Source organism: Pelmatolapia mariae, linkage group LG14 (genome assembly GCF_036321145.2).
Source record: "Pelmatolapia mariae isolate MD_Pm_ZW linkage group LG14, Pm_UMD_F_2, whole genome shotgun sequence".
NCBI classification, from domain to species: domain Eukaryota; kingdom Metazoa; phylum Chordata; class Actinopteri; order Cichliformes; family Cichlidae; genus Pelmatolapia; species Pelmatolapia mariae.
This window is the reverse complement of record NC_086239.1, coordinates 20737490-20755307: the sequence shown is the minus strand read 5'-3', so window position 1 is coordinate 20755307 and position 17818 is coordinate 20737490. Positions and strand designations below refer to the sequence as shown.

Sequence of the window (17818 nt, the reverse complement as noted above, 5' to 3'; positions counted from 1 at the left end):
GAGTGGAGCCATCTGGTGGTCCGCCACAATTTATTATTTATTCTATGTCAATTCTTAGTTCTCTGTTGGTGTTGCATTGTCTATGAGCCTTCCTTCAACAATCCCCTGTTTGGATTTGGTTTTCTGCTGCCTGCTGGACTACCTGCTTTAACTGGTTCCCTTTTTGTTCTTTAAATTCTGAGCCTCAGATCTGCATTTTAGATCCACATTTTTCACAAAACACGTGACTTCCAACTCAGAAAGCTGGAGCAGCCCAAACACACCGAACTGTACAAGAGTTCAGCAGTTCACATAAACATAAGTAAAACTGTAAAACGCATATATGTAAATGATATGTACTGCATATGAACTGTACACCCACTGTTTTCTATTTGAGACTCGCCAGGTAAGCCATACACAAAGATCAGGCTCTAACCATGAACGTGCTACAGCTGTGTTTTTAAGTGCAAAAGAAATAAGAAAAAGAAATAGCATTGCACTGCACAGTAGACTGGGGTTGGTTGTCAGACTTTGTACTCCTGCATGAATTGGTGATCACTGAAAAATCTTTCAGTAACTTTTCCTTCAATAAATCAAAGCTTAAGGTGGTCGCTCAAAATTGGTATCCCCTTCATTTTTCCAGGCAATTGTAATAAAATGTAATTAGCCATCAGCGACACTCTGACACTTTGTCACAATGTTGTCACATAGTGTGGGGTCGTTTATCAATCTGGTTTCAATAAAAATGGTGAGTTTTTGTAAAAAAAAAAAAAAAAAAGAATCAGCTAGATCAGTAATTCTATCAATCATTCAAAAGAAAGTTTCAAACTTTCCTGTATCTTTTAAAAGACAAACTGTCTATTTGTGCAAGATTTTGCTCGATTATCCAGGTAAGGAACGTTTCTGGGATGTCCATTTTAAGGTTGCTAGTCTTGATCTAACAAACCATGTAGCTTACTCAGCCACTGAAGTCGGTCAGAACAAATGTGCACCCGTGGATCCCTAGGACCAGTAAGGTAACCAGTCCCAACTACCACATGGCTTTAGCTTGCTCAGCTGATTCAAATCAGAGCTGCTATGTTCAGCTTTTTTAATAAATGTCCTTTTTTTTTTACCTACTTTTGTGTTTTTTCTGCAAATTGGCCTCTGCAAAATGGACAGATTGTCACATCAAATGTGTAATATCCACAGATATTCCACAGTGTCCTCTAATGTGGCAGTAACATGAATGCGTACAACCAGCTGCTAGTGCTGTACCTTGCTAAGGAGCCAAGCAAACAGTTATGTAATATAAATAATACAACATCATGTATTATTCCTGAGCTTTTGTTTTATTACTTTTGCAGGTTGTGCTGTTTTGTTTGTGCTAATCTTGCATTTGTAGGTCAATTAATGTTGCTGCCTAGCTTTACTTCATGGATTTAGTTTGTATATATTCCTTGCTTCAGTTATTCTGTGTTTTGTTGTCAAGTTTCCATCTCTGTGTTGGATGTTTGGTTATGTCCCATCTTTTTTCTGGTAGTTCTCTGTCTCTCCTTCATTGTGTTAAGCTTCCTTCTCTTGCTTCGTTACTCTGACTTAGTTCAGGTGTGTTTAGGTCCCCATTAGCCCTTAGTGTGTTTCAGCGTGGTTATATTTAATAAAGGTTCTGCTTTCATTCTTTCAATCATGTGCCTCCATGCCTGTGCCTCCTGTGCCTGACTCATGACTTTCAACTGGGAAAGTCAGAGCATCCCCAGTAACCCTGACTTCACAGTCCAAGATAGCATTAGCTCAAACATTAGTAAAACTCTAAAACTTGCTATCTGTATCGCTAATGTTGTATATTTGAGAGTCGGCAAATAAGCTTTGCACAGAGCATGCTCTCTCTATGAACCTGCTACAGCTGTATCTTTAAGTGCGAAAGAAAGTATTGCACTGTACTGCTAGTGCTGTGCCTTGTTAAGGAGCAAAACCTTTTCCTACTGGACTACTGGAATGCATTCAACTCAGCAGTAACATCACGTCCAGCACTGATAACCAATTTCTGAGGCAAACTGAATACAGCATCAGTCCAGGGAAACTCGGCCAGAACAAAAAGTGATGAGAATAAACGTGCTAAAGCACTGAGACACTTTGAGCTGATCAAGTGGATAAACTCAACTGAGAAACTATAAATACTCAATACAACTAACTGGAACAGAAGACAGAGGTGAAACTAAAAAGGATGGGGCAAACAAAGAAGTGGAGAAAAGCGATGACAGGAGGTAAAATTAATAGAAACACACAAGAGGAAATAAAAAGAATCCAAAAAAACACAATACAAAGATTCAGATTGTTAGTCAGCAGCACGTCATTCACTCACTCATTGAATACAACACAGAACACAGACATGACTCGCTCAACTCCTCCTCCTCCTCCTCCTCCTCGCTGATGAATCAGATGATAAGGCACAGAGTAGCCCTGTAAGCAGAAACAATTGGCCCACTGTGTTGTTGTAACTGGCTTATCAGCTGCAATCCTTGGGAATAGGGGAAGGACATATTGCCATATTCGCCAAAGAACAACTCAGTGGTCTCATTGAGACTGATAGGGATTCAAACGGAACGGTTCATTTTGCACAGGAGGGAACGGCATCAGGGGACTGTAGAGATGTGTGTGTGTTGAGGTTGAGTTGGAGTACAAATGAGACAATGTTTTCACAACAGAAAGAGGCTGTGAAAGAAAGAATTGGCCAGGCGCAGAGCTTTGATTTCACTTTGGATATATAGAGTCCCTGGACCAAACTTCGGAAGCCACCAAGGAGCAATTTTCAGTGCCTATCACAGCTCATTCATCATGGTGTGATTGCTGTGTCACCATTATCTCGCTTGTGGGCGGCAGACGAGCCACAGCTGAAAGCCTCTGTAAGAATTCCTTACCTGTACCGCCGGCCTGGGAGAATGTGTGCGTTTGTGTGCACTTGTGCAGACGCTTTAAGGATGCTCTCCTCCGTTCGTTTTTAGCTTATTTTTTAATGCAACTTTTGACGTGTCCACCTGGGCCTTACAGAGCAGTCTCATTACATATAGCTGTCGCCTTCTCCACTTTAATTTCAAAAACAGCTCCAGAAAATAAATAAATAAATAAAAACTACAGTCGCAGAATTGATTATCACTTTACTGCAGGGCCACAAGCCATGTGTTTGCAATTATTGATTGAGTTTGTTACAGGCACTGTTGAGGTCTTAGTGAAAATGTCTTTACACCGTCGTGGTGATGCAATAGAAAAACCAATTCTTTGTTACCTGGAGATAAAATTGTTTTATATTATGTGTGGTATTGCATTTCCTCTCTGTTCTGAAGTACAGTAGCGCATCATCTAGCAAAACACAAACAAACCAAAAAATAAAAAGATTAATTTCTTTTCTGTTCTATAGCATCACTTCTTAGTGTTCCCGCTTGACATCCGTTGTGATCGTGTAGCTGCTGTGTTTCTAGAGCTACAGCGCAGGTTGTGAAGTGTCTCAGTGCCAGACCGATGGGTGGGTATCCCTTAAAGTTTTTGAAGAAACTTCTCAAGAAGCATCAAGCACCCGATTCAAACCAGGAGCTAATGCTCGTGTCCGGTGTGATCGTGAAGAGAAGACGCGAGCGTCAATGAGCAGGACTCACACAGCAGCTTAACTTATGCTTGTTTGTCTTTGAAGGTTCGCCTCAAGTGATAGAAATCACACATACTGAACATTTTTATTCACCCTGTACTCCAACCACACAAACACAAGTACACAAGGTGCAAGGTAAACAGTGCTGCAAATCAGGAACAATGACCTGAAACATTATTTCAACATCTGGTTTTCATTTTTTTGTAAAGCTGCATAAAAATCTAACAGTAACTGCTTGTGGCCCTCATTTATACAAAAGATTTTCTGATTATATTCTTGTTTTTCCACTTGGTTTGTTTATTACAGGTGGTTGTTATACCACTAGGAAATAATTAAATACCCTTTGGTGTTATTGAATTATTTATTTGATTAGTCAAAATGCTCCTAATGTGCTCACAGAGTTCTGTAAATCCGTCTTATTCCTCATTTTAAAATCAAATCTTTTGAAAATCATAACTTCTCAATATTTACATCCCAGCTCAGTCCCCTTTTTTTGTCCTCAATGCCTGCAACACGTTCCTCTTTGGAAGAGTCATTTTCTGACTTTTTCAGCTGCAGCACCCTCGGCCATCCTTTTCAGTTTTCTTTCAGAGTACCCTTGTGTCACTGAGTGCTTTCATATCCACTCACATACGTATTGGTAAAAATTCAACATAGTGCACATAGTGCCGGCTGATAAAAGCAGACACGGAGGCAGATTTACTGGCACAGGCTCAGAGGCACTGAGGCATGTGCACATGAATTTGCAGACAGAGACACAAGATCTGACCCCATTTCTCAAAGTTTATGTGTACTCCTTCTTTCTTTTTCCAACTCGGGCGTATTTGTGTTTGTTGTAAAGAGCAAAACGGTTTTGTCGCAGTGGCTTTATGAAAAATTAACGTGACCTGGCCTCTTTTCTAATGACCCGGTATTTTTAACGAATATTGTCAGGGCGTCAGCGGCTCCTCTTCAAAACGGACTTCACAGCCGCGGTGAGAGAATTATATCTCAGCTGCCAGTTTGCTGTGCTCAGGAGAGCAAGGTTTTGAAGGATAAGAAAACAGCGGAGGAAAGCGAGGAGGGGCTGTCTGAAGACATCTTGAACACCCTGAGGTTTTAGAAAGTGGAAACTCCACTGTGGTGTCTGAAGCTGAATGTGAACAACACCCACCAGTGCACCTGGCAGCCTGTGTGTGCGCACTTGCTTGTGCATATGTAAAAGTGTGTTTCCTCCACTGACATTATCAGTCTGCAACCAGACTCCTCATGGCTTGGGAATGAGAGGCTGCTTTAAAAGTCTGCATTTCTTTATAGCTTCAAACTCATAGCTTTATACGGCTGTTTTGCTGTGGTGTGCAAAAGATGGCACATAGAATTTCCTTTAGTAATTTTGTATAGGCCTTTCATGCTTTTATATCGTTTATATATATATATTATTTTGTTCTCGACTTTTTTATTGACAACTTTTTATGGGAAGTGGTCTTTTCGCTTTTTTCAGTGTCGGTTTGGGTTCTGGGTTTTTTTGGACAAGTCAGACCTTTTAAGAGCAGTTGCGTTTCTATTTCTGCAGCTGAGCACTGATTGTTATACGGCTTGGACCGGACATTTTTATAGAAAAACTGGAAGCTCAGAGAAAGAATGATAAATTGAAACCAAGGAAAAGTAATGAAGAAAAAGCAGAGGCATAAAAGCAGAGAAACGTGTTGGCTAGATAACAGTCAGACAGCCTGTTGTGTTATTGATTGCTGTGGGGTTTTTACTGGAGTGATTGATGTTTCCAGGTCTGATTATATTAGTGTGTACTTAACCAGGTCAACGCTGTGGGATGGAGAGATACAAGGCAATATTTTCTAGCCTTACTCTAAGGGACTAGGCTTTCTAATGACACAAGACATATATAATAAATATGGTAAGGCACATAAATCAACGAGAAGCTTGAAAGTGAATTAGTTTTTCCCTAATTAAGTGTTGTAGCAGCAACCAATACATTCATCCTTTCAAGTTACTGTTTCTTTGCTATGCAGTTGTAGGGAGGAGTGAAGTGACTATAAGTTGCTCTTAAGCTTCAGCAGTTAATATTATCGCTCATGCACACTTAAACGAAAGGATTTACTGATGTTACATAAGGCTAGACTGGTTTTACAGTTAAAAGATGTTAATGAGCTAACAGCTACCTGAACGCTACTCCCACATAGGTTGTCTTGTTAATATTTTAGCCATAAGAGAAAAAATTACTTGCAACCATCTCACAGATGTAACATTATGTACAGCTACTTTCCATACAACTGATATTTATTTAGACTCTTTTTCCTCAATTGTAATTATAGACCAATTTCTAACCTTCCTTTTTTTCTCAAAGATTCTTGAAAGAGTAGTTGTAAAACAAATAACTGATCATCTGCAGATGAATGGTTTATTTGAAGAGTGTCAGTCAGGTTTCAGAGCTCATCACAGCACAGAAACAGCTTTAGTGAAGGTTACAAATGATCTTCTTATGGCCTCTGACAGTGGACTCATCTCTGTGCTTGTCCTGCTAGACCTCAGTGCAGCGGTCAGTGCTGTTGAACATGATATTTTATTACAGCAATTGGAGCATGCTGTAGGTATTAAAGGTACTGCTCTGAAGTGGTTGAATTGTATCTATCTAATTGACACCAATTTGTTCATGTAAGTGGAGAGTCCTCTTTACACACTGAGATTACAGATTGCACAAAGTGTTACCTAATTATGGTGTTCCACAGGGTTCAGTGCTTGGACCAATTCTGTTTTCATTATAAATGCTTCTCTTAGGCAGTATCATTAGAAGGCATAGCATACATTGTCACTGCTATGCAGATGACACCCCACTTTATCTATCCATGAAGCCAGATGTCTTAAAATAGAAATGTCTTAAAGACATAAAGACCTGTATGACCTCTGGTTTTCTGCTTCAGATAATTCAGATAAAACGGAGGTTATTGTACTCGGGCTTAAAAATCTTAGAAATATGGTATCTAACCAGATGCATTACCTTGGCCTCCAGTAACACTGTGAGGAATCTGAACCAGATATGTCCTTCAATGTGCATATTAAATAAATATGTGGGACTGCTTTCTTCCATTTGCGCAATATCTTCAAAACTAGAAATGCCCAAAATTAGAAACATCCTGTCTCAGAGTGATGCTGAAAAAACTAGTTCATTCATTACTTCTAGGATCAGGATGTCCTTAAAACTTCCTGAAAGCTTTCAGTTGATTCAAACTGCTGTAGTAAGAATACTGACAGAGACTAGAAAGAGAGAGAATATATCTCTCTTATACTGGCTTCTCTTCAATGGCTCCCTGTAGAAATCCAGAATCGAATTCAAAATCCTGCTCCTCACATACAAGGTCTTGAATAATCAGGCCCCGTCTTATCTTAATGACTTTATTACCATATCATGCCATTAGAGCTCTTCACTCGCAGACTCTGGACTTATTTAGTTATTTTATTACAAGTAGAATGGCAGGCAGAGCCTTCAGCTTTCAGGCCCGTCTTCTGTGAAACCAGCTTCCATTTTCAACTGAGGAGACGGATACCCTCTCTGTTTTTAAGATTAGTCTTAAAATGTTCCTTTTTGCTAAAGCAAAATATAGTTGCTAAAATATAGTTAGGGTTGGATGAGGTGACCCTGAATCCTCCCTTAGTTTCTTGCAGTAGGTTTAGGCTGCTGGGGGATTTCCATGATGTACCGAGGGTTTGTCTTCTTCAGTCACCTGTTTTGTTTTTGTTTTGTTTAATCCCAATCTGTAGTTGTTTTTATTATTAGTGCAAACAGGATTAAGGGCATTTCCCATCCTTCTCTTCCAGTGAGTTATTGTCATTGATGACTGACAACCTAATTCAAAGTGTGAATTTATTGCCAGGAGGTGCCAGCAGCAGCAGTAGCAATTACAGTAACTCTTCACAAGCCTGCGATGTGAAGAGTTACTGAAACTGAAATTGAAAAATATTTCCTCCCTGCGATGTCAATCTTTGGTCGTGTTTTTTAACCAGTTGCTCCTTTTCCACCACCTGGATTGATATCATATCATTGGCAAAACAATATGTAGCTACATCAGTAATTCTATCCACCGTTTGCACTTCCTGTCATGTGGAGTGTAAAAAGCAAACGCTCCAGTGTTGCTGAGTGATTTGTTTACTTCTGGGTCACACATCACCAGATGTGATCTTATCCTTGTATGCTGTCATAACCTGGTTGTATTCAATGGTGTGCTTTTGCCTGAAGTGGTGAAACAAGTTTGCTTTAACCCTTTTAGTGGGAACTGGTTTCTTGCATGTCTTGAAAAGTACTGTATCTTGTTGGAGGTTGTTGAAGTAGGCAGTGTTGGGTAAGTTACTTTAAAAAAGTAATTAATTACTATTACTAATTGCTTAGTCAATATTGTATTTAAAATACTTATCTAATTACTGTGTCAGAAAAGTAACTTAATTACTACATAAGTATTTAACTAAATACTTCTTAAAATCCATATAAACCTTGAGTGGACAAACAATAGAAATTAAACTCTTTAAATAATAAATAAATTTTTTTAAAGACGGACACGCTACAGTACGCAGCGGTAGCATCTGTTCCACAATGTAGCCTGGCAGGGCTGGACTGGGACAAAAAAAATCGGCCCGGGCATTTTGACTAGAGACGGGCCCACCAGGTATTATAGGAAAAGCCATAAAGCCTTTGAATGAAAACAAACGCTGTTGTCACAGTGATGTACACTGTCTTGTTGGTATAAATGTATCAATCTAATAAACTTAAACCTACACCATCCTCCCTATTCTGGTATTGGTCGAGTTAACCTCCTGAACTATCTACAACACATAGTGAAAACCTGAAAGTAAGACAGAGAAGACTAGAGGTGAGACATGATCATTACTGATTACTGATGACAGATTTAGATATATTTTCATAAATCATTCATTTGCCACATCAATAAACAACATGGCAGGGCAAAATATTTTTTCTAACATGGCAACCTTTAAAAAGTGAAAGGAGACAGAAAGACAGGTGAGAAAGAAAAACTTAATTGACTTTTTGATGGCATTTCACACACAGTACTGGTACAGAATCTAGAAAATGTGGGAAAATGCTGGCATCATAAACAGTACTTAGCTACTTCTGAAGAAATTATGATGGGACCCTAAAAAATTACTATGTACAATAATGGATTTCTATACATTTTACATCAGATGAAAACGTTTGTTGTAAGATTCAGAGCGATAAACAAACAAGAGAGAAAAGCCGATCAGCTGATCACTGATCAGTTTCATGATTGAAGTAGAAACAGAGGGAGATCACCATCGGCCCACCGGGCAAATGACCGGTATGCCCGATGGCCAGTCCAGCTATGTAGCCTGCAGTCATATTTTAAGCTCACCTTCAGACGCTTTCTGTGCTGCTGAAGTAAAATCACGTTTTGCTGCTTAGCAGGAGTTGCTGCGGTGTTATCCATGGATGATGAACAAGGATCACTCAGAAGTGTTCGTCTATGCTCTCGTGTCAGGCGCTTCAGTAGATTACTCGCGCTATTAACAGCAGCCGATAGTTTTTTCTCCCCAGCACATAGCTTACATGTTGCTGTAATATTCTTGTCTGCTTGTTTCAGAAAAGTGAAGAGACGGGAATATGTCCATTTCGTAAAACAGCCACACGGTTCAGCCGAGTCCGACATCTTCCGCTGTAGAATACGACTATGCAGCAAACTGGCGCGAAATGACGTGCAGCTGCACTACAGCGATGTTAAAGCGGCGGAGTTTACGTCTACGTTTAGAAGATAAATTAATGAAATTAAATAATGATATTCAGCGAGTTTAATTATTTTACAATGTAACGCAAGTACATTGTAAGTAACTGTAATTAAAATACCTAAAAATGAACAGTAATTAGTTACTCTACTTTTTCAGTGGAAAAGTATTTTAATTACAGTAACGCGTTACTGTAATTAAAATACTTTTCCACTGAAAAAGTAGAGTAACTAATTACTGTTCATTTTTAGGTAGGTCCCTTTTTAGGTACTAATTACCATCAGAGGCTGACACACTGCTTGTTTTGTTGTGCGCGCACTAGGGAATTGAAGTGCTTTAAATGAATGAAAAAGAATTTAAATGTTGCTATATCGTTATTATCACTTTTTTATCACATAAAAGCCTGCTGATGGTATGATGCACAGCTCTAATGTCTAGCCAATGTCTGATGTAATATTACTCAGATAATCAATTAAAAATACTTCAAAAGGCAACAGTGACACACGTGCACAGCAAAAGGGTGCATTTTATTGACTTTAAGTCATGGATGAGGCCTAGCAGACTCAGTCATGAAATGTAGGGGGGTGGCTAGTGCCCCCCCCCCCCCCCCCCCCCCCCATTGACCCCCAGCTTGGTGATACCCCTGCCTCAGTCACACAGTCCTACAAACTGGTTGGCAACCACGGTTAGCACAGAAGCAGTAGTAAATGGTAAATGGCCTGTATTTGTGTAGCGCTTTACTTAGTCTCTATGAACCCCAAAGCGCTTTACACTACATTCAGTCATCCACCCATTCACACACACACATTCACACACTAGTAAAATTTGTCACAACTTTACAACCGCTCAGTGAGTTGTTAGCAAGTGTTATAGACAAGTCAGCAATTTGCATGCAAACTGTGGTTACTAGGGTCAGGGACTGGACTCTATGCCTGCTTGACTGTAGCTTTATTAACCACAGCAAACCTCCAATAACCACTTGCCAACTGCTCGGGAAATACATGTTTACGTACCACCGGTTACGAGTGACCCCACTCGTAACCACCGGTTACGAGTGGGGTCACCAATCTGTCATTAGGACGTGTGACAGAGGGCTAATAAGATAATTCAGAACTATAAACCCTCTGATTCACACGTGCATTTATTTTATGGTTGAAAAACTTTGTTAATATAACACACAACTACAGATGTGTGCACTTGTAGCAATTTGGGGTCCAGTGCCTGAAACTTTGACATGTGGACTGAGCCCCATTGGTAAATTGTACAACTTTAGTATGCAATTCAACAATAAGCTTTACAGCTTTGGCTGCAAACAATACCTTTTACTTGGATCAGTTGATTTCCGGATCTGTTCACCGTGAGATATATTGTCTCACCTTTTAGCAAACGCGCCAACCCACTTACTCTCACACTACTGCATATTGTAATGCTGTCTGTGTCAACCTCTTTCTGTTTTGCTGCTATAAAACACTGGAGGCTGTTGTCAGTGAACAGCATGTCTGTTTAATCAAACTGTGAGCCTGGTTAGATAAAATGAATCCATATGCAGATTCTTGGGGAAGAGCGGTGCAGACAAAGACAGCTGATCAGTAGTCATTTTGTTGTCAGTCTTATCACAGCAGTGCAGGTTGTGCAGCGTTGGTTCTACTGTCCGGTTCCTCCAAGAAAGAAGCAAAGCTGTTCAATCAACAGTATTAACACGATGTCCACCCTCACCCCTCCTTACAGGTGGAGCCAAACAGTTGCTATGACAACATAGTGCGCCACCTGATGTGCACCGAGTTTTCAAGTGCCTCCAAATCCAGCACAAATTCGTCAGTAGTCAACCAGCTACCCTACAAAGTGTTTCCAGCTGTGGCAGTGACAAAACCATTTCACTACCATCCACAGCTCTCGAAATACAGCACCACTTATTCCTGTTTATGCTTTACCCTCCTGAACCATGTCACAGTTGTCTACATGTGTGGCTGTCTTATACGCCGAAGGCATTTATGCTAAAACAGAAAACTAGTATACCTTCTGCATTGTTAAAAGCACTCAATAACACATTTATCCCGAACAATACTAATTTTCTTTGTTGTAAAAAGCTTTTAGTTTTCAGTAGGAGCAATAGAAAATGTTTAGACACCTTTAATCATCGTTATTTGATGCCAAGTTGCCAAAGGAAGTTAGTTTATCTGGAATCACGAGCTAAGTTCAGGGATAGTGGGATGGAAAAGTACATAACACTGTCTTTTTTGTGATGTAGTGGAGTCTGAGCACACCAGTCTGACAGTTGCATTATTTGAAAAATAGCACAATAAGGTTGGCTCCAAAATACATCACTGCAGGGCTCTTTAAATCTTCCCACAGCATCAACTAAATGACAAAAACAAGACATAAATAAACAGACAGCTGAACAGAGAGTTGGTTCGCTAAAAGACAGGTTGTAAATAGGTGTATGTGTATGACTGATATCAGAAGAAAAGTATCCAGTTTTTGGTTAATACAACAGATTAGCACGCTCCTGCCTTGTTCCTGATTTCAGTGCCTGGCTCTGCTTCAGAGCCACAAATCTCAGTTTTCATTGAAGGCAGTAAACAACGTGAACCGTGACCTCTAAAGGACATGTGGGATGCTTCCACCATTCTTGCTCATTGCAAAATCTTTAGATAGGCTTAGTAAAATAATGATATTGATCATTAAAGGAAGACTCGGGTGATTTGGTAATAAATTACCCAAAAAGTATAAAAATTTAAACAATAACTAACTTATTTTTTGTATTTATCAGAAAGTTCAATAAACACTCCAGTTAAAAAATAATAATTTTCTGGCAATTACTTCATTATTTAGGAGTAAAGGGGTTTAGAGATAACTAGATAACTAGAACTAAAATTCTGTATTGCTGTCACACTTAAAAATCATGAGATCTAATGCAACGCAAATCCTTTGTTTTTTTCAGGAGAATCCGTATGTGATGCTCCGACAGAACCACCAAGAACTAGAGGGAAATGACCGCTATGAGGGCTTCTGTGTGGACATGCTGAAGGAGCTGGCAGATATTCTCAAGTTTAAGTATCGCATCCGGCTGGTGGGGGATGGCGTCTACGGTGTTCCCGGAGCTAACGGAACATGGACAGGCATGGTTGGAGAGTTAATCTCAAGAGTATGTAAATATTTGCATATGCATAGACAATAATATTGCCAGCAACAAACCATACCACTATAAATGATTATGTTTTCTCCTTCGCATATGTGTGAGACAGAAAGTTTTTATAGGTGTCTATGCAGTCCTGTGAAAAGCTAAGTACAGCTTTGCTGCTTCCATAAGAATTAAGATGGTAAGAAGCAGCCAGGTGCTGCTAATCAAATGCGTTTTATTAATGGATCATCAGCAAGCGTGAGCATCTCTGTAAACGCAGAAGTTTTGGCAGCTCGTTCTGAAGCATTCAGGTGTGTGTTAACACAATGCCAAAAAGGAATGACATCAATAAAAGAAGTAATTGCTCCTGTCCATCATTCTACAGTGAGAAAGAGGATTCACAAGTAAAAGGAACTTGCCATTTTTCCCAGGAGCAGACAGACATCCCAGTAAATTTACCCCAGAGTCAAGTCATGTAATGCTTAGAGAAACTATTTTTAAAAAAGAAAGAAAACAAGAGCTGTATCTCAGACTCTACAGACCTCAGTTAGCATGTTAAATGCCTTAACCCTCTACTGCACACATTTTGATGGTACATGCTGAACATCATTTTCTGACTCATTTCAGGCCATTTTATTGCCAAGATATTTTTTTGTTGCCCAGGTGCAACGTTGTGCAACAATGGTATAAAACCACAGAGAAAATTATTATCTCATAATTCATTACACAACTTTTAGAAAGCAAAAAGACCTCATCTTCCAAAAATGTCGACCAATGGTGAAACAAAGAATTGAAAAGACGTGAAACATATTTACATATATGATTTGATGCAGGCTTAGGTTCAAATTGTCCAATATCATGTCATATTGATTATATTGTTGTGAGACTGTCAGTCTGTGTGAAACTTTCCAAAACAGTTCTTCTGAGGTGGACATTACACTATATACACATCACTTTTGGCTTTTCTGTGCACCCAGGAACCCTGCATCTTGCCTTGTTCGGTTCAGTTCAGTTTTACTTGTATTGTGCCAAATCACAATTACCTCAAGGTGGTATATTGTAATGCCATTAACCTACAACAATACAGACAAAACCCTGACATTAGATGACCCCCTATAATCAAGCACTTGGCTACAGTAGGAAGGAAAAACTCCCTTTTAACAGGAAGAAACCTCCAGCAGAACTAGAATCAGGGAGGGGCAGCCATCTGCCTTAATCGGTTGGGGTGATGGGGTTGTCACATACTGTTGGCCAAAGTGATATATTATAATATATTGTCTGAGATGAGATTCTGATTTGGACTGGGAGCTCTGGACCTCTGCTTCTTCCTCCTGTCGTCATACTTTTGAGATATCCCACTAATGGCTTGAACTCGATTTCATGCAGTTTTGTATTTTGGACCACATTTCAACTCGGAAGCTCAGGTGGTTGGACAGCCTTCCCAATGTAAACTTCACAACTGTGTGGAATACCATCTGATGTAATTGTGATTCGGCACTATATGATTAAAACTGACTTGAAATGATCCAGCAAGGACTAATATTTTGAAACCCTGTTTTTTTTATTTACTGAGTAAGTACTGCTTGAATTTGCTCTTGCACTTAAATGGCACCATTTGCTCATCCACAACATGTCTCTTGCATAGAAAGCTGTTTCAGCTTCATGAGGATGTGATTTAGGAGAGTCCAAATCTTGTCTCATTACTTATATCCCTTGATATGCTTGATATGGAGAAAGCTTTTGATGGCCTCCCACTAAGCAAGAAGCATCACATCAGCAACATGTGAAATGTGCACAAATTTGCGCACCAATGCATGAAATAACATATCATTACATACAAACACAATGGGGTTTTTTTGTTTTTTTGAAAAATGAAAATCTTTTCTTTAATTATTCAGTCAACAAACATGCTTGTCAGAAACTATTTGGACTGACTTGTTACAAGGTCACTAATGTGTGTCCACTTTTTTTTTATTACTTAGTTTTTAATAAAGGTTTTACATATTTTCTACAACAGAAAAGGAAAACAAGAAACAACCAAAAACAACAATAACAAAACAAGCAGTCGACTGAAAAGCACAGCTTTTTCCCACAAAGCAATTCTGGTAGTGAGAACATGACTTTATATTCATGAATTGACAGCACATCTACAGATGTAAGAGCAGCCTAGGAGAGGCATACAGAAGTTTATATAGATGTGAGTAGGCACAGACAGGAGAAACAAAAACACAAACAAACACAATGTTATCAAAATCTCCCTCAAAGTACCCCTAATCGCACAACGTTGCCCGAGGCAACAAAAAGAATTTCTGGGCATGCAAAATTTAAAAAAAAAATCATAAAACCTAACGAAAACCCCTCTCTACATCTTCTTACACTCACATATATTTTTGATTTACAGTTTATGTCATTTTAAATATGATTACTAGGAGAACCATTCTTACCTTGTTCTCACACCATGCGAGCCTATGACCATGTGTCAGAAAAGGATGTCCCACCTTCAAATCATGCTTGATAGTGACTCAAACATCTTATTGGAAAGAAGTTTGATAGTTTTCAAAACACTCTGATTGGTTTCCATCATTTAACTTCACATGTACAGGTCATGAGGCTTAAAAAAACTTTCTGTTACTCTAGAGCAACGCTGTGCTGTAGAGGTTTAAATGTTTGGAAGGGTTTCCAGGAGAAAGTCTCTTCTCTCTGAAAAGAAGTCTAAGCATAGGTTTGCAATGTTGCATCTGAACAAACCACAAGACTTCTGGAACAATGTCCTCTGGACAGACAAAACTAAAGTGAAGAAGTCTGCCCATGACGTACAGCACCATGTTTGTCAAAAACCACACTCAGCATATCAGCACAAACATCTAACATGAAGCATGGTAATCAATAGGTGATGATTAGTGCACATGACCTGGGCTTGCAGTTATTAAGTCAGCCATAACCATGCTGTGTGGAACCTTAAGAGATCTGTGCATAAAAAAACATCAATGAACAGAATCAACATTGTAAAGAAGAGTGGACTAAATTCTTCCAAAGTCATGCAGAAAACCATTACTTCCAGCTGTTCCTAAAGGTGGTTCTACAACTTGCAACTTTTCCTGTAAAAAAACAAGATTTTCACCGTAGCTGTGTGGATACCACTGTCTTGTTCTTCTTAGAGAAACAAAGAAAAAACAAACCCAAAGTGTATTGCTCAGCTTTCATATAGTTTACAGCACATTTCCTTCATATCATACACCCCCCCTTCCTTCATTCAGCGGTTGGCCTTTTCAGCTTAAGTATTGTATTTTTCAAAGCAGTCACAGCTTGTTGGTGGCTTGTTTCCTGTCAGCCGCTTTAGCTGAACTGACCTTAACAGACTTTCCTCCTGGATCAGTCTTGTTGCTGTTAAATCTCTGAGTGAGCCCTTACATTATTTGCTGTACGTGGCTGTTAACAGGCAGATAAGGTTATATAAGGGATGAGAGGGAGAGGGGAAAGAAGTAAAAGAGCTGTTAAAAAATTAAGAGGGCGGGGTGAGGAAGGGCAAGAAAAAATATAGTGAAACAGACAAGTGTTAAGTCAGTCCTAAGAGGTGATCTGTCTTAATTCTGTGGGCTAATGGAGGGCAAAGCCATTAAGTATGTAACGCGTACAGTGCCTGCTCTTGTTATTGTCACAGTCCATCTCCCCCCTACGTCCATGTATAACTTGCCTCTGGAAGGTTGACCTTCAGAACGGCCATGGGTGAAGTCGACATGTGTCTCTGACATCAGCTTGAGCCGTGGATTGGCATGGTTGAGAGGGATTTTCATGGTAAAGGAGGCATCTGCAGGGAAGTTACACAGTAGACAGAAAGGCTTCGGAGTGTTTGGTTAAAGGCATAGGAAAGAACAGGAAGGATGGCAGTGTAAGAGGATTGTGGGAAAATATAAAGGTCTTGGCTACAAGTTGAAAGGACAAGTAAAGAAAGGAAAATGGAGGAAGAGGGGTGTTATACACTTGGTAGGAGCAAAGGAAGACAGCCTCAGGATATTTTGGACAACAGATACCTGTCTCCCTGCCAGTACCTTTCAGACTGAGCAAGATTTCACTGAGGATGAGGATGATTAGTCTGACGGGTGTCAGACAGCCTAAGCTAACAATGAGTCAGGCCAAGAAGAACCCAGACACAAGTCTAAGTACAGTATGTGCCGGTTACCTAATCCACAGTGCTGCGATTAGAGAACAGAGACATACAGCATCTCTAAAGACCAAAATTCAAAGTCTAAGTCAAATGCTACATTCTCAAGGGTAATGTTTAATTCATCTCTCACGTTCAGTTTCGCATCCTTTTTACTGGCTTGGCATGATCTGATTGAATGCAAGTGGAAACAGGTATGATGCAATATTGAACAGGCGACATTACACTGTGTCTTTTCTATAATACTAGAAGGCATAACAGCAGGGAGGCAGAAGAATCCAGTAATCAATATTAATATTCCATCGCCACATAAATATTTCACTGGGTGTTACAACTGTGTGTTCATTTTTCAAAGGATCTGTTACTTTCTTTGTTAAAATTGTCTCAATGGTCATTTGCTGTATTTGGATTCCTTCCAGCACTGGGAGCGGGCAATCAGCCTTTCAAACAGCGGTCAGAAACGAGACAGGAGGCTGGGAACAGATGATAATCTCGGGTCAGCGCCTGCAGGCTGAGAGTAGGGCAGCAGGAGACACTAGGCCTCAGTGTGGAGTAAAGGCTGCCGTGAGGTTAAAGAGATGCAAATGTGAAGTGCAGAGTATTAATTGAAGCACAGACAGAGTCAGACTGGGGGTTTCTAGATGAAGCATTTGAGGCCTCTTCTGAAGGTCAGAGTGATTATAGAAAAACATGACATCGAAATGGATGACGCGCCTTGGATGTGTGCATGTTATGTATGTCAGATGCCCTCCTCGTTCCTTGACATAGAAACAGTATGTTGTGGATTTTGACTAGTGTCTGCAGTGCTGCAGCAGAGCTCCCTGCTCCTCACTCTCATTCTCCCATTCCCCTCTATGTCCCCAATCCTCTTAGTCCTCCTGCAGCAGACAAAGAGGAATGCATTGCTGCTTTCACTCTTTGCTCCTCAGGGAGATGAAAAATCCCTTGCAGTTGCACTTTGCTGGCCTGTATTATTAGTACAGAGCCATTCAGCATTCAGCTGCATTGACCATTTCTACGTGTGTGTGTGTGTCTGTGTGTTTTACTAGCCTCTGCTTTGTCGAGTGATTTGTCTTGACAGTGCTCCCTTGGCCAGCCACAATGGTTACCCTGAGCTCTCTCGTGCACTGCACACACACACACAAACACACAAACACACACACAATGCCAGTGCTGGATTATCCCCATCACG

At 40.0% G+C, this 17818-nt stretch overlaps 1 protein-coding gene across 3 annotated transcripts in view; it reads left to right on the top strand.

The window, feature by feature from the left end:
- The window catches only part of grik4 (glutamate receptor, ionotropic, kainate 4), a 342449-nt gene that overhangs the window by 304635 nt on the left and 19996 nt on the right, over window positions 1-17818 (top strand). For all 3 annotated transcript variants that reach the window (XM_063492892.1, XM_063492889.1, XM_063492891.1), the window contains one exon: window positions 12285-12488. In XM_063492892.1, the coding sequence (XP_063348962.1) occupies window positions 12285-12488 (204 nt within the window). The remainder of the gene's footprint in view (window positions 1-12284; window positions 12489-17818) is intronic.